This window comes from Tiliqua scincoides, chromosome 4 (genome assembly GCF_035046505.1).
Source record: "Tiliqua scincoides isolate rTilSci1 chromosome 4, rTilSci1.hap2, whole genome shotgun sequence".
NCBI lineage: Eukaryota > Metazoa > Chordata > Lepidosauria > Squamata > Scincidae > Tiliqua > Tiliqua scincoides.
Genome location: NC_089824.1, coordinates 187,610,303 through 187,631,900, shown reverse-complemented (window position 1 = coordinate 187,631,900; position 21,598 = coordinate 187,610,303). Strand labels below are relative to the sequence as shown.

Here is a 21,598-nt window from a genome sequence, read left to right as displayed (position 1 = left end):
ACTATGGCGCTTGGGGGCACTTTTACATGGTCCAGAACAAATTTTTTATATATCAGCCCCATAGTAGCTGAAAGGACTCTGGACTCTTTAATTAGTGCAAAATGCAGCAGCACTACTGCTGAAGGGAACTTGGTCTTTTGACTGTATAACTTACTTGTTCATTGGTTCCACTGTCTCCCTGTTATCCTCTGAACACTCTTTAAAATGCCTGATATCTTTAAAACCCATTCAGAGACTGACATGTCTATTCTCACTTTGTGACAAAGGGCTCTAGGTAGGATCAAAGGAGCTACCTATGGTCAGACTAATGAGTGAACACTGCAAGTGTGGAATAAAACCTGTGGTCCCATCAGACCTGTTAACACCTGCATTTTGTAACTTGACTCCTCAGAGCGAAGAAGCAGACAGTCAGTCATTCCCTCCCTATCTTAAGCCACCTAGTGCCACCTACTGGGCTGCACAGAAACTGCTAACTGCTATAATGCAGAGAAATCAGCCACCTTTTCTATTTGCATTCAGACTAGAAGAACATTTCCTCCTTTCCTTTTATCTTTTCCTGCATGGCTAGCTGCTCCAATCTTTGCTTTCTATTATCATGGTTATGGATTGTTTTCATATCTACTGTTCCAGTGTTTTCTTCTAACTCATTACTATTATTAGCTAAAATTACATACAGGTATGCACCACTTAACAACTGTTCGCTTAACAACAGACCGCATATATTATGGTGGTCAAAGCACAGTAAAGATGCTATTAACGAGGCGATCACATCTCCTATAGCCTGCAGCAGCGTGTCTGTTTACACAACAGAGAGGCTCTTAATGCAAAGAGGAGGTAATATATCTCCAGTAATCTGTGCAGCCAGCTAATGTCTGGCAGGGAGTCTGTTTACACAAAGGCAATAGATTGGACTGAATGGTCACTTAATGACCTAATTGCACAACAATGGGGATAGGAGAACATATCCCCGTCGTTAAGTGGCGCACACCTGTATTTGAAGCCCCAACTATATATGAAATTCAGGTGGGCCCCGTTGGAGTGTATTTTTCAGGGCTGTGCCATAAATGCCAGTTGTTATAATCTTGTCCCTGTAATAGACATATGTAGGAAAGCCAAGTTTTGCCTTGAGTTGGAGCTCTCTCTACATTCTGGAGTAAAGGAGACACCCACAGTTAACATACCATATAAGAACTAAAAGTTGACAAAAACATAACAGATTTAGGGCTCAATTCTATCCAACTTTGCAGTGCCGATGCAGCCTCAATGCAACCCCCGAGGTAAGCAAATAAACATTCCCTTACCTTGAGGAGGCCTCCATGACTCTCTCCCCCCCCCCCACCCCAAAGCAAGATGCAGCACATGCCGCATTGGCATTGGTACAGATACATCAGTGCTGCAAATCTGGATAGGATATGGCACTTAAAAAAAATACAGTTGCCAATTTTCATTAATAGAAACAAGTACAAGTGTTGAATGTATTTAAAGTTACTACAGCATTTTGGAAACTTTTTTCAAACAGAAATTTTGAGTAAATTTTGTATATGTTTTTGTGCTTATAAACCCTGAAGAGTTTAAAAAGTTGAAACCAGCAAGTTATCCATGAGGAAGCTTCACTTTCTGGGAAATCCCAGAAACTGAATTATAATTTCAAGCACTGAATCAAAGTCCTTGAGAAGTGATAACAACGCAAAGGAGTATGGGGTCTACCCCAACACCTTAGGGGTCATGGAGACAGGCTCTCCCATAGCCCCTTATTCCATACAGACATTTGCTGAACCTCATACAAACATGGTTTGGCTTTGGAATATTCTTCTTATTCAGTCTTCAGGCCCAAGATCTTTTTGACATAATTCTGGACATTAACATGGAGTTGTGGTGCTGTGGCGGAGAACACCTTCATGGCCAGCTCCTGAGCAGTCTCTGAGCCATTCACCATGGCCCGGTAAATGGGAAGGGTGTATTTTTGCTTTCCCTACAAAGGAAGCATAGACAACACTTTAGAATGATTCACTGCCACCGCTTTGTGATGCCTGGCACCCCACAGATTCCTAGGAAGGAGTTTTAGGACATGCTTCTTCAAACCCCAATTTTAAATATGTTAGCCCAGTATTTTTCAAACAGTGGGCCAGGACCCACTAGGTGGGTCATGAGCCAATTTCAGGTGGGTCCCCATTCATTTCAATATTTTATTTTAAATATATTAGACTTGATACTACTATGGTATATGATTGCATTTGGGGAAATGTTACAGATCTGTACTTTTAACAGGCTATTATGTATATACTTTTACGAATGATAGTAAATGGGACTTACTCCTGGGTAAAGGCCCAATCCTATTCAATTTTCCAGCACTGGTGCAGCCACAATGCAGCCCCAAGGTAAGGGAGCAAATGTTCCCATACCTTAAGGAGGCCTCTGCAACTACCTCCCCACCACAAAATGCAGTGCATGCCCCATCAGCACGGCTGCACTAGCACAGAAAAACTGGATAGGAATGGACCTTAAGCATGGGTAGGATTACAACAGAGGATTGTTAAAAATTGTCCTGTTTGAAGTCACTTCCGGTCATTTCATCACTACCGGTGGGTCCTGACAGATTCTCATTCTAAAAAGTGGGTCCCAGTGCTAAAAGTTTGGGAACCACTGTGCTAGCCAACCACATGTTTATTTTTAGTTGCAACAGGACAAGTCATAGCTACCCATTTTTTAGTACAATTAAGGACAGCTGGATGTTTTATCCTTTGCACTCAGGAAGTGATCATAGATAAGTTTGGAGAAAATTAGCTTGGGAGAAGTATACCAAACATTCCTATGTTGTCACATGAGAACAGCTGGATAACATTTCTTTGGGCCTAAAGGTGGGAAAAAGATGCTGGCAGATGCATTTGCCAGTGGTGAGCGCACTTGCAGATTTTCACATTTCCAACTGAATATACAACCCAAGCAGGGTGGGGCTACAGCATCATTTGGATTTTCTGCTCCAGACACTTTGGGTTCTTCACGGTGCTGCTTATAGACACGCAAAAAGTTTGCCAGAAGATACATCCAGATGCCATTTAAAAGCAACTGGGTACACCAGCAAGGCTAATCAGAAGCTGCAATTCTACATGGAGCTCAGGCATTACAGGACCTGCACTGAATATTGCCATTATTCCTCCTCCTTGCAGGTTCTCGAGAGTCTGGGCACATGCAAGGTGGGCTGCTGGGATACATCTCTCAGCATTCTCTAACTGTGACAATGATCCCTGGAGTTTGCAAGGAGCAGAGCAAGTGACCACTGTTGCCTCCAACAGAGCTCAGAGAATGCTAAAGCCTCGATGAAGTGACATACTAAACCCACCAATTACAAAGATTAAAGGGTATGCTCCCACTTTAAGGAGACGCCCACGTCCAATATAAATGTGTCAGCTAATATATAGATATATCTAAGTGTGGAGGAAAATGGAGAACAGATCTGTGGCCTAATTCCATGAAGTGTCACATTAGGTCAGTACAGCTAGCTCGGTTTTGAACACAGTTACATAGCCTACACAATGTTGGGCTAGACAGGCTGAGTCAGACCTCAATCCAGTGTTCATATGATGGCACAAGTGGGGTGTGTTGCTTCTGTAGTGCTGGACAGAGGACTTATGCTTCCACCACTGTGCACAAGGTTGGTTAACTCTCAGCACGCCCACTGCCATGTCAGGACAGCTCTTCAGCCTGACCTGCTGATTTCTCATTGTCGGAATTGCACTGTTCATCCTCAGGGTCTGCCCCCCTGCTGCTTCTTACCTCCCAAATATTGACATAGGATGGCCTTTATGGTGATAGCCCTGAACTCTGGAATTCTCATTCCCATCTTTTCCTGTCACCCACTTTTTCTTGGTTTTCAAAGACCCTGTAAAACTTTCCTATTCAGGCTGTCATCAAATATCCCATGCAAGTGACTTATTTCAATGTCTGTGATTAGTCACTACCACCAGCTGTTAATATTGTCGATTTAACTGTTTTTATTGAGTTCAATTTTAATGGGATGTTTATTGTTAGTTGCCTTGATGTGCATACATGTAAAAGAGGATAAATATTGTTTTATTTACTAACATGTCTGGTTTGAAATAGTGAAAGCAGCACTAGGTTGGAAGAGCCTCTGGCTTAAAGCAGGGGTCTCCAAACCCTGGCCCAGAGGCCAGATGCGGCCCGCAGCAAGCCTCTTTCCGGCCCAGGGCCAACCTCTTATCCCCTGAAAGCCTGTGGCCCACTCAGCTGAACATGACCAGAACTGTGCTCTGATTGTATCTGGAGGGTGTTCTGAGGGCCAGAGTCATTCATTTATTCACTCATCTAAATTCCATCTCTAATTTATTTATTTAAATTTTATATTTAAATTTTTTTCCTGCCCTCAACACCACACCAGGTATTTGATGCGGCCCTCTGGCCAAGAAGTTTGGAGACCCCTGGGCTAAAGGAATCTCTCCCTTCCAGGACCTTATAAAACAATCTGCTAAAAGATAGTCTGATTCTCTTATAAAAGGAAAGATCTGTGGGCTGAATGTTCACTGGAAGGCTCTGGCCTTCTCTTCTCAGTTGTACTGTTTTTCAAGCAGTGATACAGTCCCCTCGATGCATGAAACCCATGGCAACTGCTCCTATGGGCACCCATCACCACCTCTACCTAAGAGAGCCTGCTAAACAGTAAGAGAAGAGGTTTGGCTGAGCTGTTTGCACTTAGAGGTGGGAAGTGGGGAGAGTTTCCCACTGGGCAAGACAACACCAAGCCAGCCCTAAAGTTTCTGACAAAGGACTGGTACTGGTCTGCAATTTGGTGAGTGCCAGTGACCGAATTAGCACCTCTAGGAACCAGCAGTACACAGAAATCACAAACCTGGCTGTGAAGGAAGTCTTTCACTTTGCCAAACTCCGCCTCATGGTTGTTCTTGAGAAGGATCTGGCACCAGCGAAGCCGCAGCTCTGCATTCTGGGCTCTGGAGATTTTGGGGTACAGGCTACTCATCTTCTCAATGTTCCCTTAAGAGGAAAGGATGGTTAATGTCAGTTTCCCCACCCCCCACTATAAGTGAGAACTGAGCACTGCAAAGCTAGGAAGACTGTGCTAGCATTAAGTTGTGAGTCACCACTGTGCTTATCTTCTGTATGTTGGAGCTGCAAACAAATGTCACAGAGCGTGCCTCTTATATGTTTCATACCCACTTGATCCCACCGGAAACATTTTTTTCCTCTGTGTGCCTATGCTGCAACAAAGCCATTAGTCTTAAGGTGCCAAAAGATTTTGCAGGTGTTTTTGCTGGAAAAGTCAAACCAAATTACCTCTCTAGAAGCTGTTTTATCATCATAGGGATAGGAAAAGTATGGTCATAGCCTTTTCAATCCCAAACAGCCCATGGGCAAAGAGACCATCCAGAGCCACATTTTTACTGTCTCCCTCCCCATGTCACAATCCCATGAACTGACCTCTATCTCTCACTAGGTCAGAATCTGCAATGCCCATTTACTGTGCTATTAAAGCAGAGGGAGACATACCTTCCGGCAAAGGTGACTTGTGCAAAATCTTGTCCAGGAAATAGATCAGCTGGTAGGTTTTCCAAGCAGAGAGATCCACTGCTTTAATTTCTTCCATGTCGAGCTTAGCAGATGCCCAGAGTTCTGCCAGTTTCTCAGCCGGCTTCATCAGTTTTTCTCCAGATGAAAGGTCAGGAAGGTATGGAGGCCAACCAGGTGTGTTCAGCCACTTGTCAAACTCAAAGCCTGAAGCCAGAACAAGAAGCTCACTGAAGTGCACAGCAGAAACTTAGTACTACTACAACTGATTTACATCGCACATTTCAACTGTCCAAAGTGCTTCATATATATATTTCTTCAGCAATCTGTATTATGGCAATGTGTGTTGGGCTAGCATCACCATCTCAAATCTGTGAGAGGAGATTCCCTAAGGCACCGAGTGAAATTCATGGGAGAGGAAAGATTCAGACGAGGAACTTGCCACCTTGCATTCATCATCAATACCTCATCATAAACAAGTTTTCTGCAATAAGCTTTCTAGAGCAACTAAACTATTGCTGAGTAGCTTCTGTAATAAAGCAGACTCTCACAGCTGCTGGGAAGTGAGGAAGGTTTGTTTCCCTTTCTTTTTGCTAGGGTGGAGAAGTAAGTAAGGCTGGCCTCAATCCTTCAGCTGACTCTTCAGCATCTCTTTATTGCAACAAGTGTCATTTCACTTAGACCAGGACAGATTGGGAATGAGACTGATGCTGACTTTGCTCCTTCCCTTTAAGTCTTAAAGGGACCATGTAAGGAAAGACTGAGCAGGTTAGGGAAGCGGATTGCCACTGTCTGTGCCTGGAAAAAAAAACAACCATACAGGCAGCAGTGATCCGTTTAGCTCACCTTACTGCTTCCTTGTGCAGTCCCTTTAGACATCAAGGCACCACATGAAGAAGCAGCAAGGTAAAGGGGTGGAGAAGCAATCACTTACCTGGCTCCTTCCTTGCGTCTCCTTTAAAGAAAACAAAGTGCGGTGCATCATGGGAGTTCCCAACACAACCCACACTTCCTGTTCTGACTAAAAGGGTTGTGTAGGAAGGAACAAGGTAAGTGGCAGCTTTTTTGTTTTTTTGCACAGTAGGGCAGGTGTCAGGAAACAGATCTGGTTTGGCCGTCCCTCCCCCTCTCCCACAACTTACAATGATGCTCTGATGGTGGTAACATTTGGCTAATATTCCAGATATTTTCTACAGATCTTGTTAAGGATGTTAAGAATGGATGCCTAGGTTCTACAGAAGGGCAAGTTATATCTACTAGCCAATGCTAGCGCCATAGTTTCCATAGGTTACACTGTAGGCGCCAAAATGATGGGCAACATCTACAAATAGGTAGTATTGCTGACCTGGAATGGTCTCCACCCCTTGCTTCTTCAGCTCTGGGAAATACTTCAGGTAAAACTCCAGAGCATCATCGGCCGTGATGCTCTGAAACTTGAATTCGTTCACATAAGCCTGCCATAGAGAGAGATTGCCCCAAGTTATGCTACGGGTTGAATGGTACGCCTGCGGCATTTCCTTAACTAATAACTCATGAGCCTTACTAGCACCCAAAACATATCACCTCAAGTTCAGGCTACACTTACAAGCTCTAACCTGAGCCAACTAGACTTGGGAGGAAAGAATGGTGATCCAGGAAGAGTTTGCCATCAGACAAAGATCGGATTTATTTTATGTGTAGGGTCACAGCATCCCAGGTCTTACCTGTTGATGTACCAGCCTCTGTTTATAGGGAACAGATCCCCTTCTTCAACATCAACTTCCCATGTTCCTGATTCAGCAAAAGTTTGGCTTGTCTGACGGGCAAGTCCTTAGTCATCAATTTATCAGGCTGGGTATCTTTAGAGGATCCCTTAACAGCTGCGGGTTTCAAACTCTCTGGGAGTTTGAAACCCGCAGTAAGTCTTTGCGGGGGAGGGGGGGAGGCAGCAGGGGCAGGAGGAAGGGGGAGGGGCATGATCGCCCCAGTCTCCCTTTCCCTGACCTGGAGAACCCTGCAGGTGCTCATGCAGGGCTCCCTGCACACAGGGACGGCTGCTGCAGGGACTGGAGTGTGCACCCCAATCCCTGCAGCCCCGTCAGGAGGGAAAGCGGAGCAATTGTGCTCCACTTCCGGTTTTGCGGAGCGGGGCGCGATTGTTCCGCTTTCACTTTTCCTGACCTGGGGAGCCCTGCCGAGGGTGCGCAGGGCTCTCCGCACCCCTGGGAGGCTGCAGGAGGCTTGGGCAAGTGCACCCAAGTCCCTGCAGCCCCCGAGCGGCGCAATCCTGTGGATCGCGCCGCTGCCTTCCCCCTGTCTCCTAGCTGCCCCCGCCCCTTAAGGGGGCAGAGGCCAGGACCCACCGGCTGGGGCGTCACGACGCCCCAGTTTGAATACCGCTGCCTTAACAGTGATATCTGCAGTTTCCCACTAAAGGAAAATTGCAGCTTTTCTTTTTGACAAGTTCTTTCTCTGCTTTTCAGACTCAATGCTTCACTTCCAGACAGTGCTTAGCATTATTAAGCGGTTACAAGAACTGCTCGGGACGGCTCTGCTAGCCAACAACAACGTTTCCTAAGTGGCCTAAGACAATCACGTTCTAACTTCAACCGAAGCAACTTCAGGAGTTGCAGTGAAATATCCCTTGCAAACACATGCTAGAGGAGGAGTTTCCTCAGGATTCTCATGAAGCAGAGACAAGTTCTAGGCCCACACACAGTACCTGAAGGAAGGTGTCAAACTTGCTTTGGTCCCCCACAAGGTGAGCAAGGTAGGAGACAAAACAGTAGCCCTTTTCGTAAGGGGTCTCATTGTAGGTGTCTTCAGGATCAACACCTGGTGGGAATCAACAAAGAGGCTGAGGTTAATAAAAACATTGAGGAATACTAATTAGAAATGACCAAGTATATCCCGATATATGTCCATTTCACAATTCCTCCAAAGAGAACAGCACATGGGGAATTTCTCCTCCCACCCCCATTTCATCCTTGCAGATGGATCAGGCCAGGAGCCGAAGGTCTCCCAGTGAGCTTCACAGTTGAGTCGAGATTTCAGCATGGGTCTCCCAGTATCCCGTCTAGCATTCTAACCATTACATCACACTGGCTCACATGCACAAAGTGTCTACAGTCCCTCTCTCTTGTCATTTTCACAAATGGCCCTTGTTCTTCTCAAGCTACAGATGAATTAAGAGACAGAGAGACAGTGGCCAATCCTACCAACTTTCCAGCACAGATGCAGCTACAATGCAGCCCCAAGGTAAGGGAACAAACATTCCCTTACCGTGAGGAGGCTTCTGTGACTGCCCCACCACAAAAGGATGCAGCGCTTGGCATGGCTGCATCAGCCCTGGAATGTTGGATAAGGTCGGGTCCTTAAGAACTGCCAGATGCCACCTAATGATTCTATCTAAAGAGGCTCCATTTATATTACAATCCTAGACACACATTTACCCAACTGTGCTCAACGAAGCTTACTCCCTGGCAAGTGCATACAGAACTGCAACCTAGTCTGCTTGATGACAGTGCCTTTAAAGGCCTGACATCTACAAAACACAATACCTCAATAAGGCAAGACAGACAATCAACTGTCCACCAGACACCTATTTGCTTCTCCTTTTTAGGTATGCATTTGATATTCCCCCATGCATACTTTCCTACATGGGAACTCTTGATACCAACACCAGCACAGACCTGGCTCTATTTTCACCCTGAGCTTGTTGAGAGGATGATCTTCCCCCGTGTTGTCCATGTGTTGGCGGAGCAAAGCTCTCCCAGTAGCAGCTTCCAAGGAGGAGTAAGCAGCGCCTTAGTTTAGAAGAGATGCAACAGAGAGAAACTGAGAACATTTCTTGCAATATCGAAGCAATGAAACACAATTTTCTTCCTATTTCCAGGATTTAGCAACAGTGCTTGAAAGACTATTTGGAGAGCAACAACGTAGCTATTGGGACAGAAGATCAGTACTGTGAGTCCCTAGACAGGATGACCAATCCCATTAGGAATACAATCTCCATCCTAATGTATATGCACAAAACATGTGGAAGTTGCAACCACCTTTGGGGTAAAGGGCTATTTATTTTGTAAACTGCATTGAGATCTAATCCAAGATGAGAGACAGTCTGTAAGCTTAAATAAACAAACTCAAATATTCACCATTATAATTCAATAGGCAAGATTTCTTGCTAAATTCCATGAGTTTTTGGGGAACAAATGAAAACGGCTTAGGTCAGCGGTTCCCAAAGTGTGCAGGGCCACCTGTCACCCTGGCAGGGAGACTATGGCACGAGCCTCCAAACCATGGCAGGAGGCTCAGTGTGGTGGGCAGAGCTGCAGCACATAAAACACATGCTGGGGAAAGCCCTTTCACTCGACCAGATTCTCGTATTCCTTTTGGACCTCCAAGTCTGGAAGTGAGTGGCTGGTGACTTCATCGTATGACGTGTGTCATGTCACCAGCCACTCACTTCTGGATTCTGAAGGTGTTGCAGCAGCAGCAAGTTTGGGAACTGCTGGTTTAGGTAACACTTAAGTCTGTGTGCTCCAAGGTCATATGTTGCTTCAACAATAGGTTTTGAAGGTGCAACCAGAACTGTTGGAATGTATCCAGTGGTAATAGTTCTCTTGAAGAAAGAACTACCACTACAGAAAGGTTCAAGTCAGTTCCTTTACCTTCCAGCAGCATCTGAGAACATTTGTCTTCCAAGCATTAACATAGTCATTCTCAGATCTGCAGATTCATCTTCAGGCCTTGGCTTGATGTGTAGCTAGGCTCTGCCTGAACTATAGTGGGGATGGTACAACTATGAAATCTGGACATCAGTGACAGATGACTCACCATAGATTGTGGTAGTGATTCTCCTCTGTGCATACATGGTGAAGCCTTCATTCAGCCAGAATTCTCCCCAGTGGGCATTGGTAACCAGATTTCCAAACCAGCTATGGGAGATCTCATGGATGATCACATCTGCCAGGGAACGATCTCCAGCCAATAAGCACGGAGTGACAAAGGTGATGCAAGGGTTCTCCATTCCACCAAAAGGGAATGAGGGTGGCATAAACAGAACGTCATACCTATCAAAAACAAACACCAGCAAGAAGATAACTTTCTGGATGAGAATCAGCCCCCAAAATGCCCCTCCACTATGCTGAATGGAATCTCTTCACCTTCTTGGTAAATACTTTGTCTGTGCTTAAGGTGGAGCCGGTCTGGCTAGGCTGTATGAGTAGCTCTGCAACCCTCACATCCCATGTTCAGTGGAAAACCAATCCTTCAACACTCCCTAAAATGGAAAGATTGTATGGGAGATTGTGAACTCAGGAAGCAGAGTCAGGTGCTTAAGATGGTCCCTACTGCCCCCTTCAGAATGGAGGACACTTTCCATTTGTCTTGGCGAATAGGACCGGATGATCTGCCTCAAGAGAACTGCCCATCTGTTAATAGGGGAGAGAATCTGCTTCTTCATTCTGCCTAATGCTATGTTTTAGAGCAGAAAATGTAGAGTCAGAAACTGGTTCTAATTTCTTTAGCATTATTTCTCATCACAAGCACTTTCTTTCCTCTATTTTGCCTATTTTTTCCTTTTAAAATGTAGGAAAGGATTTATTAAAAGGAACATACCTGTCTGAAAAGACTAGAGCTAGCTGCCTCTGCTCTCTGTCTGGGCTAAGTACTACAAAGGCTTGAAGAGTGTGGATGGGTGGAGCAGAAGGGCAAGAGGCCACGAGATCACTTGGCACTCTCTCCTCTAGCAATAGGCTGAGAGATGCCTAGGCCACTGAGTTTCCTCAGGCTGGAGGAAGACATAAGAAGAAGCCTTAAACTCATTTCTAGTGGCAGCAAATCCACCCCATGTGTCAGACTGGGACACAGCAAGGAAAAGACTGGTTGCTGCAAGATGCTTTGGTCTGCCCCCTTAAGGAACCCAAGAGTGCATGGGAAATGTGATATACAATATGTATGTCTAAGTATCCTTCACATGTCATCATCAGACTATCATGACACGCACATTTAGCATTGCAATAATGGTCCTCAAGGTATAGCAATAGTTACATTCAGATGTATGTCCTGTTACACCTCCTGCCTCAGGTATTCCAGTTATCACACACACTTCCATGTGGGAGCTGACTTCCAGTGACCATAATGCAAAGCTGCCAAAAAGGCAAGGCAAGACTCGGACAGCTCCATGTACTTGAAATATGGCTCACTGTGAATGGCAATTGCCCATAAACTACAACTCATGCAAAGTGAAAAATGGCTGATGCCCTATTGGAATTCACTCTACAATCCTAACAAAAATTCAGGTGAGAGGATAGAGAAGAATTTAAAGGATAGAGAAAAGGAGGACCTTAACTCAGTCACATTTGAGATCTAGGGGGTTCTTCCCTGTTTCATAGCCAGAGTAATTAGTTCTGTAGGAGTACCTTTCCCAGACGTATGGGCCAAACAACTTCTCCCCAGTTGTCAGAAATTCTTCAATCACCCCGTCATATTCTTTCTTAGCAGCCTCAATCTGGCAAGGCTCAGCCCAGACATGACTCCTAGAAGGCAAAGAAATAAAGGGTTGAAAATCCGTGAAGGTTGTGAGAAAACAGCTGTAGTTATATCAGCAGTGGTACACAATACTGGTGGTTAACCTTGTAGGCTGGCTTGCAGAGAGTCACTTGCACAATTGCTTTGGGCAAGCAAGAATATATAAGTGGAAGACAGACTAGATGCATTTCATTGCATCATGGAACTGAAGACATCGTGCATGTGGTTCTGATATAATCACCAATCCTGGCAAGCCAGCAATGGGGAAAAACCTTGCTCAGTGCCAAAAAAGGAGCCCCCAGGGAGGCATCAGCAGCGAGTTCTGCTACATGCTGCCATCAAGCCTGGAAAGACAAAGGCAGTTTAATGAGGCCATTACTGCCTGCACTGCAAGCATTACTTTCCAGTCTTTCACATGAGACATCACACAAAGGAAGGGGTTTGTTCTAGAACCCAGAACATGCCTGGTTGAGAGCAGTCAAGGTCCTACAGATTCTAAACATGCACATGACACGATCTAGATTCTTTGATAAAACAGAAGACCACAAATCTGAGAAATAAACAACAAAGACAAATAAATAGTTCCCATAGTAAAGAAGGAACAAGTAGGGCGATAGGCTTCCCAGAGGCGTCTGGTTGGTTGCTGTGGGAAACAGGATGCTGGGCTGGATGGGCTTTAGGTCTAATCCCGCAGGATCTAATCTTTTTAGGAGGAATGTGACTCCACTTAGAACTCTCCACAGATTGCAAAAATGTATCCTGGTATATGTAATCAGTGCTGGAAATGTAAGGAGGTGAAAGGATCTTTTTACCATATGTGGTGGCTCTGTTCTAAGGCAAAAGAATTCTGGAGAAAAGTACATATGAATATTCAAAATATTTTAAAATGTGTTATACCTTTTGAACCAGAGATATTCCTATTGAATATTTTTCCCGAAAGCTGTAATAATGATACAAGACATATTTTGTTGTATACAATTATTGCAGCAAGATTAATCTATGCTCAGATGTGGAAGAGCTCAGAAATTCCCATTATAGATATGTGGATTAAGAAATTATATGAGATTATTGAAATTGATGTCTTAACTGAAAGACTGAAGGATGGTAAGATAGAAACAATACAGCAATTATGGAATCCGTTTTACAGATGGATAGATAAATGATTAAGAGTCAATTAAGTAAAATCAAAATTGATGAAAGTAAATGTATCAATGTTTATGACAATTATAGACAAGATTAGATTGAATTTTTGTTAAATTGGTATTGATATTATATAATGGAGGAAACCAGTAATTTTTTTGATGGTGAGTTAAAATGGTAATTAACTACAGTTCTTCGAATTCCTAATGTTTTTTCCCTTTGTATTATCTTCAACCCATGTATATTTGGTTTCTTTACCCATATCCTTACTCAATAAAAAAAAAAGAACTCTCCACAGACAGAGGCTGGAACTCAAACCATTCCAGTTTAGCTTTTAGAAAAAGCCTGTTTTGTTAGATAATATTAATTCAATGCTTCTCGCAGTATTTATTTTGTTTTCTTGAACTGGTATTCCATTTTCAATGCCCTTGAATGATGGTTCTAAGTTTTGTGGTTTTTATGCAAATCATATACAATTCTTTTTTTTTTAAGCGACCAATAAGCATTTACAGGTCCATCCTCTTTATCCGCTGATTTGGGAACCATGGATTTAATTCCCCGCAGGTTCTGAACACGTGGTGCAGGGCTGAACCTGGAGATGTTCTCTGGTCGCATCCAGTGGTGTTGAGGCCTGCAGGCCTCAGAAAGGTCTTCAGAGGCCCAAAGGCTTCAAAACACCTCCAAACACAACCGGAGAACATCTCTAGTTGTGTCCGGGAGGGTAACACTGGGCTGACCCACGAATTTGTTTATGTGTGGGGGCATGTGTGTTCTGGGAACGGATCCCCCACAGATATCAGGGTCCAACTGTATTATGGACACACATATACTTTGGTGATTCAACTTTACCCCCATGGCTGTATCTTACCTGGGTCCCACTTCTGCAGAAACTATGTCACCAACAACCAGGGCAACCAAGTAAGATGGGATAGGCAGAGGCATCTTGAAGAAGAAAGTGTTGTCCTTCTGCTTCTCCCTTGTAACTGCACTCATCACAGCTGTGAAACCCTCAGGAACCTAACAACGGAGAAACAAATTAAAAAAATCTGTAGTGTGGGTGAGAGAAGCACTCATATTAATTAGGTTCAACCTTGTCTTGCCTACTGAGAAAAGCCCAGCTGCATTCACATTCTTTACTTTCAAAAGGAAGTAAGGCAAGTATTATTGTCTCCATATTGCAGAATCAGCATGGCTGAGAAGGAGTGGCTTGCCAAAGGCCACCCTGTGAGTTGTGTCGGAGACAAGATTCTCACTAAGAAGTTCTGGTTTGCAGCTTGGTCTCTTAGCTCAGGGGTCTCCAAACTTTTTGGCCAGAGGGCCGCATCAAATGTTTGGCACGGTTTTGAGGGCCGAAAAAAAATTTAAATATAAAATTTATATAAATAAATTAGAGATGGAACTTAGATGTATGAATAAATGAATGAATGGGCTCATTCATTCAAACTCTCTGGTCTTAGAACACCCTCCAGATGCAACCAGAGCATAGTTCCAGTCATGTTTGGCAAAGTGGGCCAGGGGTTTTCAGGGGACAAGAGACTGGCTGCGGGCCAGATAGAAGCTGGCTGCGGGCCACATCTGGCCCCTGGGCCGGGGTTTAGAGACCCCTGTCTTAGCTCTTATACAAACACCCAAATGCCTGCATACACAAGAAAGAATATGTGAATGTGTTACATGCAGGGACTGGCCTCCAGCTGGTCCCCAAACTTCAGAATCACGACTCTGAGTTTTTGCTAGAATGAAGAATACAACTGAATGTGTGAGAAACTGTCTGGAGGATCCAGGTATGCTGCCATGCGTCCTGCCATAGAACAGTGGGATATAAATGAAATAAATCCCTCCTGATGTTTCTTTTTCAGTGACTTTCAAAGCTGATGACATGGTCCAAACAAATTCCCCCTCCTCTCTCAATGGGATTTCTATACCTAACCATTCTGCTCCCTTATGGCAAAGAGAGGAGCTTACCTTTATTTTAGCTGAATATGTACTTTTAATGGCAGGACTGTCAAAGCAAGGGAAAAAGGATCTATTCAGAACAGCTTGGCCTTGGGTGTACATATAGGGCTTCTGCTTCCCTGCCGTTTGCTCAGGAGTAAGCCAACACACCTGACAAGAGACAAAAAAAACAGGTTTCTGTGAGTATTGGGAAAATGTTACCTGGATGCGTGCAGAATAAGTGCTCTTGACAGCCGGGGTGTGGAAGCCAGGGAAAAAAGACCTGTTCAGCACAGGGAAGCCAGAGGTGTAAAGAAAAGGCCTCTCCTTCTGAGCTGTTTGAGAGGAATCCAGACAGGAAATCTAAAAAAAAAAAAAAAAAAAAAGGTATGGAATCCACTTGTCAGGCACTCTCATCTTGCTCTGCTGACCATCAACTTCAGCCAACAAACTGACAGATGTCTATCACTTTCCCTCATCAGACCCACCAGGCTCTTGAGCAATGTAATCCACACCCTCTATATATCTGCAAAGAAGTGGGAATTTCAAAAGAGATAACCTGGATACTAAAGTCCATCCAATATTCCCAGGATGCAAACATGAGATAAGCACCAAGCTCCACACACCTAAATTATTCAGTGCAAACACTCCCTGGGATGGTCTCTGTCAAACCCAAACTGTTCAGGTTTCCAAGATAGCTGCTACACACCCAGATGTTGTAATCAGAACAGCAAAGGCTGGGGATGTAACACTAAAGAGGTGCCCTAGGGAAGGAAGCCTCTGGGCAGAAGAAGACCTAACATAATTAAAGACCAAATCCAATGCAACTTTTCAGCACTGGTGTAGCCGTGCTAATAGGGTGTGTGCTGCATCCCGTGGTGGGAGGGTAGTTATAGAGGCCTCCACAAGGTAAGGAAATGTTTGTTCCCTTGCCTTGGGGCTGCATTGCAGCTGCACCAGAGCCGGAAAGTTGGATAGGATTGGGCCTTCAGGCTGCAATCCTACACACACTTTCCTGGAAGTAAGTCTCACTGAATACAATGGGACTTACTTCTGAGTAGACACACATTATTGCACTATAAAAGTTTTATACAGGAGGCAGGGGTTTGGGAAAAGAGAGGACAATGAAATCCTTACTAGTAGGAGTTTGACTAGACAACAGACACTGGGGAGGGGGAGGTTCAGATACCTGCATGTTTTCTCCTGCAGGGCAAACAGCTCCTTGACGGGGAGGGGGGGCATAAATCAAGAATCAACTCCCTGCCCCACAGGTTTGTATCTTGCTCTGGAGGGTATCTTGCTTCATGAGAATAGTCAGGTCACTGCTGTGCACCCCTTCAGGAAGCCTCTCTGGCGGTGTGTCCAAAGAATATCTTAGAGCAGTGGTTCCCAAACTTTTTAGCACCAGGACCTTCTTTTTTAAATGACACTCTGTGGGGACCCACCTGGCTTTACAAGACTAAAACAAGGTTTCACTTTACCAGTTGCTTAAACTGCTCTGTTTTTATCCTTTTATGATAGGGACACTTTCTGCTGGTGCATTTGTTCAGCTCCACATTCATTAGATCAGGATAATTCTGGTGGTCTTGTTTTCCCTTTTGCCTGACCTTGTATAAACACCAAGGGACAACGCCTACTAGCATATGTGTGGCCCAGTTTCAATTTCCATAGGACTCAATACATTTCACTGGGTTCAATACATCCTTGTCAGTTTCACAATGAAACAAAAATCAGACTGGGACCCACTGATGGGGTGGACCTACAGTTTGCAACCTACAGTTTGGGAACCACTGTCTTGCAGCTTATAGAATCCTCTTACATACTCAGGAACAGGGCAGCAAATAGATGCAAGTCCTCCTTCAGGCTGCCATCCACAGCTACAGTGGCGGCAGCAAAGGAGAATTCTTGTCCATCCACTGCCCAGATGAGCTATCCCAGCTATGCACTACTGATGGTGCCTGGCCAGAAAACGTAACCTGGCAGCTACTGAGCAACTGCTTGCCTTTGAGCAACTGCCACCTACAGAGTTGCAGGTGGTGACACAAAGGAGGACTTGCATTTGCCCCTGCTTGCTCCCAACTAGCTCCTAGTAAGCCCCTCCTAATGCTCCCTGGGTTCCAGTTGGTGCCCTGATTGCTAGTGGGGAGCAATGGCAGATTGGCCTCTGTCTTCTCCCAATACCATTTTACTATGAGATGCATTGGACAGGACACCTGAGAATGTTACAGTGATGATCCTGACCCTGATAGCAACCAGGGCCAAGACCACAGGCTGCCACCCCCTGCCTCCCTTCTGGAGGCCAGCTCACTGCCTCCCCAACTCCTTGTAAAGGCTTCAGAGAGCTGAAAAAATCACTTCCTGTTTCACAGAGGAAATGGAAGTTATGTTTTAAGCCCTTAAAAGGGTATTCTAAGAAGCCCTTCAAAGGGCATTAAAACATCACTTTCAGTTTCCTCCGTGAAATCAGAAATGATTTTTTCCAGTTCTCCGAGGCCTTTACAGGATCTTTGGAGGGTTGGGGAGGCAGCACACTGCTTCCCCAGCCCTCAGAACCTCTCAGGGTGAAAGACCACAGGTTGGAGGTAGATGACTATGCACTGCCACCCCCCCCCCCAGCCTGGTGTCCAGGGCATTTGTCCCCCTTGCTCTCCCCGCATGCCACTGGAATGGTTACAATAGCATTGGGTGAAAGAGGGGGTTGGCTGCTGTTGCTTTCCAGGCCACTGTGGCAGAATAGCATCTCCATTGGCCCCAGTTAACTAGGAGGTGGTCGTGGTGGTAAGCAGAGGATCCTCACATGCCTTGGGCTGGCTGGGCATGGATGAGAGCCATTGCATGAGCATGGGGTCCTGGCACATGCCTCACCTTGAGAGCACCTCCTGGTTCCAGTCCTATCTGGTGGGTTACATACTCAGTAGCAGAAAGCCTCAGGCTCAGTCCATAGCTAGAGGCGTTTGTTTCCCCGTGGGTAAGAAAGGATTATAGCCTGAGTCTTATTGAAGACAATGGGCTTACTTCTGAGTAAAACAAACGCCTCTATATAGCATCTTAGATAGTAGTACTGCAAAGACCCCTACATGGATCCACAGGGAGCTAACCCTACTAGTCAGAGGAGCTCATACTGGGCAAGATGGGATAGTGATCTGATTAAGCATTAAGCAACTTCACATGCATCATAGCTGCACAATGTTCAGTGTGCCTCAAGCATGCAGAGGACTGTAGCAGTTAGGGACAATGAGCAAACAGCCTTACTTTCAAATCTCTGCAGACCCTGCTTTAACATTTTAAGAAACTGGTGAGCAAGCCAGGGTCTGGAGAAGTCACTTTCCTCCCCTTATTAAGTGAAAAGGGAAGAGGTGGACTCTGGTCAGGAAGGCAATACAGGAAGTGGGAGTGAACTCAGGGCGCCTTCACTCCCAGGCTCCTGCCAAAAAGAGAAGCAGGTTCTCATGGGAGCTCTAAATGAGAATAGGAAGATCCCCCCTCCCCCCAGGAGAAATTGCAGCAGGTTAACAGACAGTTTTTGTGCTTTCCTAACTGCAAAGGGGATCCAAGTCTCAGGGCAGTGAGGAAAGAGATTAGGGTGGTTTCAAGGAGGTATGTTACTATAAGAGTTTACACAGAATGCAATGCATGGGCATCATCCCAGTAAGAGCGTGCCCAGACACAGGTCCTAAACACACAGGAGCAACACACTCCTAAAGCCAACAGAGTAATGAGGAGGGTACTCCTGAGCATGCACAGAATGCCTTTCACTGAGCCACCATAACCAGAGTCCATAAGAGCAGATATGTCAAGTGTGGTTACTACCTGTTATTATCTGCTCTTATGGACGCTGGTTGTGGTGGCTCAATGAAAGGCATTCTGTGCATGCTCAGGAGCATGCTCACTCTGAACACTTCCCTAGTGGGAGCAAGGCACAGGCCAGGATGTGGGGAAAGGTGGTCTTATGGACGCTGGCCATAGTGGCTCATTTAAAGGCATTCTATGCAAGCTCAGGAGTGCATGCTCTGTGCATGCTCACTCCCCCTAGCCACCCGCAGCAAGGCACAGGTAGGGAGGTGGCTCAGTGAAATGCATTCTGTGCATGCTCAGGAGCGCTTGCTCTGTGCATGTTCAGGAGCATGCTCACTCTGAACACTTTCCCTAACCACCAGGAGCAAGGCACAGACCAGGACACGGGGAAAGGTGGTCTTATGGGCGCTGGCCGTGGTGGTTCAGTGAAAGGCATTCTGTGCATGCTCAGGAGCGCATACTCTGTGCATGCTCAGGAGCATGCTCACTCTGAACACTTCCCCCGAGCCACTGGGAGCAAGGCACGGGCCAGGCCGCGGGGAAAGGTGACAGGCGGACCCCGAAGGAGGATGCCCAAGCGGCACCAGGGCGCCCAGCCTCTGACTCACCCCGGGGCCGCTGCCGGCCCGGTAGGAGACCTCCAGCACGACCGTGTCCCCGCAGGTCAGCGGCTCCGGCAGGGCGATGTGCAGCGCGGAGCCGTAGCTGGCGAAGGGGCGGTTCTGGAAGGCGAGCGGGCGCAGCGCCTCGGAGCCCGGGCCGTCCCCGTCCCCGCCGCAGCGGCTCCCCGGCGGCGCCAGCCCGGCTTTCTCCACCTCCACGCTGGGATGCGAGTCGAGCACGAGCTCGCTGGCGCGGTCCCGCAGGCAGGTCAGCTCCAGGCGCGCGGAGCCCCGCAGGCTCCCGCTGCCCGCCGGCCCGAAGTCCACGCGCAGCGCCAAGTGCAAGTGCCGGAGCTGGAAGGAGTCCGCGCTGCAGGCGGAGGCTGGGTCGCGGGCCGCCATGGCGAGCGGAGGCTGCTGGCGGAAGAGAGACTCGGCCCACGGGGAGGAGCGAGTAGAGGCGTGCGGGCGGAGGACGAGCACCCAGCGCCGCAGACCGGATTTCCTGGCTCGCTTTGGTGTCTCGTGAGAAGGGCAACGGTGCGGGGAGATCCCGGGCTTGCAGTGCCTGGGAAGCGTGGCCCCGCTTTGTCAAAGCAGCAGCAGGAAACTGACAGCGCAAGCCTATGCAGGTCTACTCAGAAGTAAATCCCACTGTGTTCAATGGGGCCTACTCCCGGGAAAGTGTGCAAAGGATTACAGCCTTTGGCTGCAGTGCTAGCCACACTTACCTGGGAGTAAGCCCCATTGTCTATAATGGGACTCATTTCTGAGGAGACATTCATGGGCTTGGGTTCTGAGGCTGCAATCTTAACAACATAAGAACAGCCCCACTGGATCAGGCTATAGACCCGTCTAGTCCAGCTTCCTGTATCTCACAGCAGCTCACCAAATGCCCCAGGGAGCACACCAGATAACATGAGATTTCATTCTGATGCCCTCCCTTGCATCCGGCCTTCTGACATAGCCCATTTCTAAAATCAGGAGGTTGCACATGCACATCATGGCTTGTAACCCGTGAAGGATTTTTCCTCCAGAAACTTGTCCAATCCCCTTTTAAAGGCGCCAGGCCAGACACCATCAACACATCCTGTGGCAAGGAGTTCCACAGACCAGCCACACACCCGCCGTGAGTAAAATATTTTCTTTTGTCTGTTCTAACTCTCCCAACACTCAATTTTAGCGAATGTCTCCTGGTTCTGGTGTTATGTGAGAGTGTAAAGAGCATCTCTCTATCCACTCTGTCATTATTGGCAACCTTCAGTCTCGAAAGACTATGGTATCGCGCTCTGAAAGGTGGTTCTGGCACAGCGTCTAGTGTGGCTGAAAAGGCCAATTCGGGAGTGACAATCCCTTCCACACCGGGAGCAAGTGTAGTGTGTCCCTGGTCTGTCTCCCTGGCTATGGGCCTTCCTTCTTTGCTTCTTTGCCTCAGACTTTTGGCAAAGTGTCTCTTCAAACTGGGAAAGGCCTTGCTGCACAGCCTGCCTCCAAGCGGGCTGCTCAGAGGCCAGGGTTTCCCACTTGTTGAGGTCCATCTCTAAGGCCTTCAGATCCCTCTTGCAGATGTCCTTGTATCGCAGCTGTGGTCTACCTGTAGGGCGCTTTCCTTGCACGAGTTCTCCATAGAGGAGATCCTTTGGGATCCGGCCATCATCCATTCTCACGACATGACCAAGCCAACGCAGGCGTCTCTGTTTCAGCAGTGCATACATGCTAGGGATTCCAGCACGTTCCAGGACTGTGTAGTTAGGATGTGCATTGACCATCTTAGCCACACTTACCTGGGAGTAAGCCCCATTGACTATAATGGGACTTAGTTCTGAGGAGACATGCATGAGCTTGGGCTCTGATGCTGCAATCTTAGCCACACTTACCTGGGAGTAAGCCCCATTGACTATAATGGGACTTATAAGAACATAAGAACAGCCCCACTGGATCAGGCCATAGGCCCATCTAGTCCAGCTTCCTGTATCTCACAGCGGCCCACCAGGGAGCACACCAGATAACAAGAGACCTCATCCTGGTGCCCTCCCCTGTTCTGACATGCATAGCATAGTTGGGCTCTGAGGCTCTGTTGA

At 46.6% G+C, this 21,598-nt stretch overlaps 1 protein-coding gene across 2 annotated transcripts; it reads right to left on the bottom strand.

The window, feature by feature from the left end:
• Positions 1–1,438: 1,438 nt before the first annotated feature.
• RNPEP (arginyl aminopeptidase) lies at positions 1,439–19,932 on the bottom strand. Of its 2 annotated transcripts, none has more exons than XM_066623849.1 (11): positions 19,524–19,932; positions 15,343–15,483; positions 14,057–14,205; positions 11,940–12,056; positions 10,354–10,589; positions 9,210–9,323; positions 8,240–8,352; positions 6,884–6,992; positions 5,521–5,745; positions 4,865–5,007; positions 1,439–1,972 (listed from the first exon to the last, which is right to left on the bottom strand). In XM_066623849.1, exons 1-11 carry the CDS (start codon positions 19,917–19,919, stop codon positions 1,814–1,816), a joined length of 1,902 nt encoding a protein of 633 aa, XP_066479946.1. In that variant the 5' UTR covers positions 19,920–19,932; the 3' UTR covers positions 1,439–1,813. The 2 variants fall into 2 exon arrangements, with proteins under 2 accessions (XP_066479946.1, XP_066479945.1); XM_066623848.1 differs by lacking the exon at positions 15,343–15,483 and adding an exon at positions 15,151–15,291 and having other exon boundaries at positions 1,441–1,972.
• Between the last annotated feature and the right edge of the window lie 1,666 nt (positions 19,933–21,598).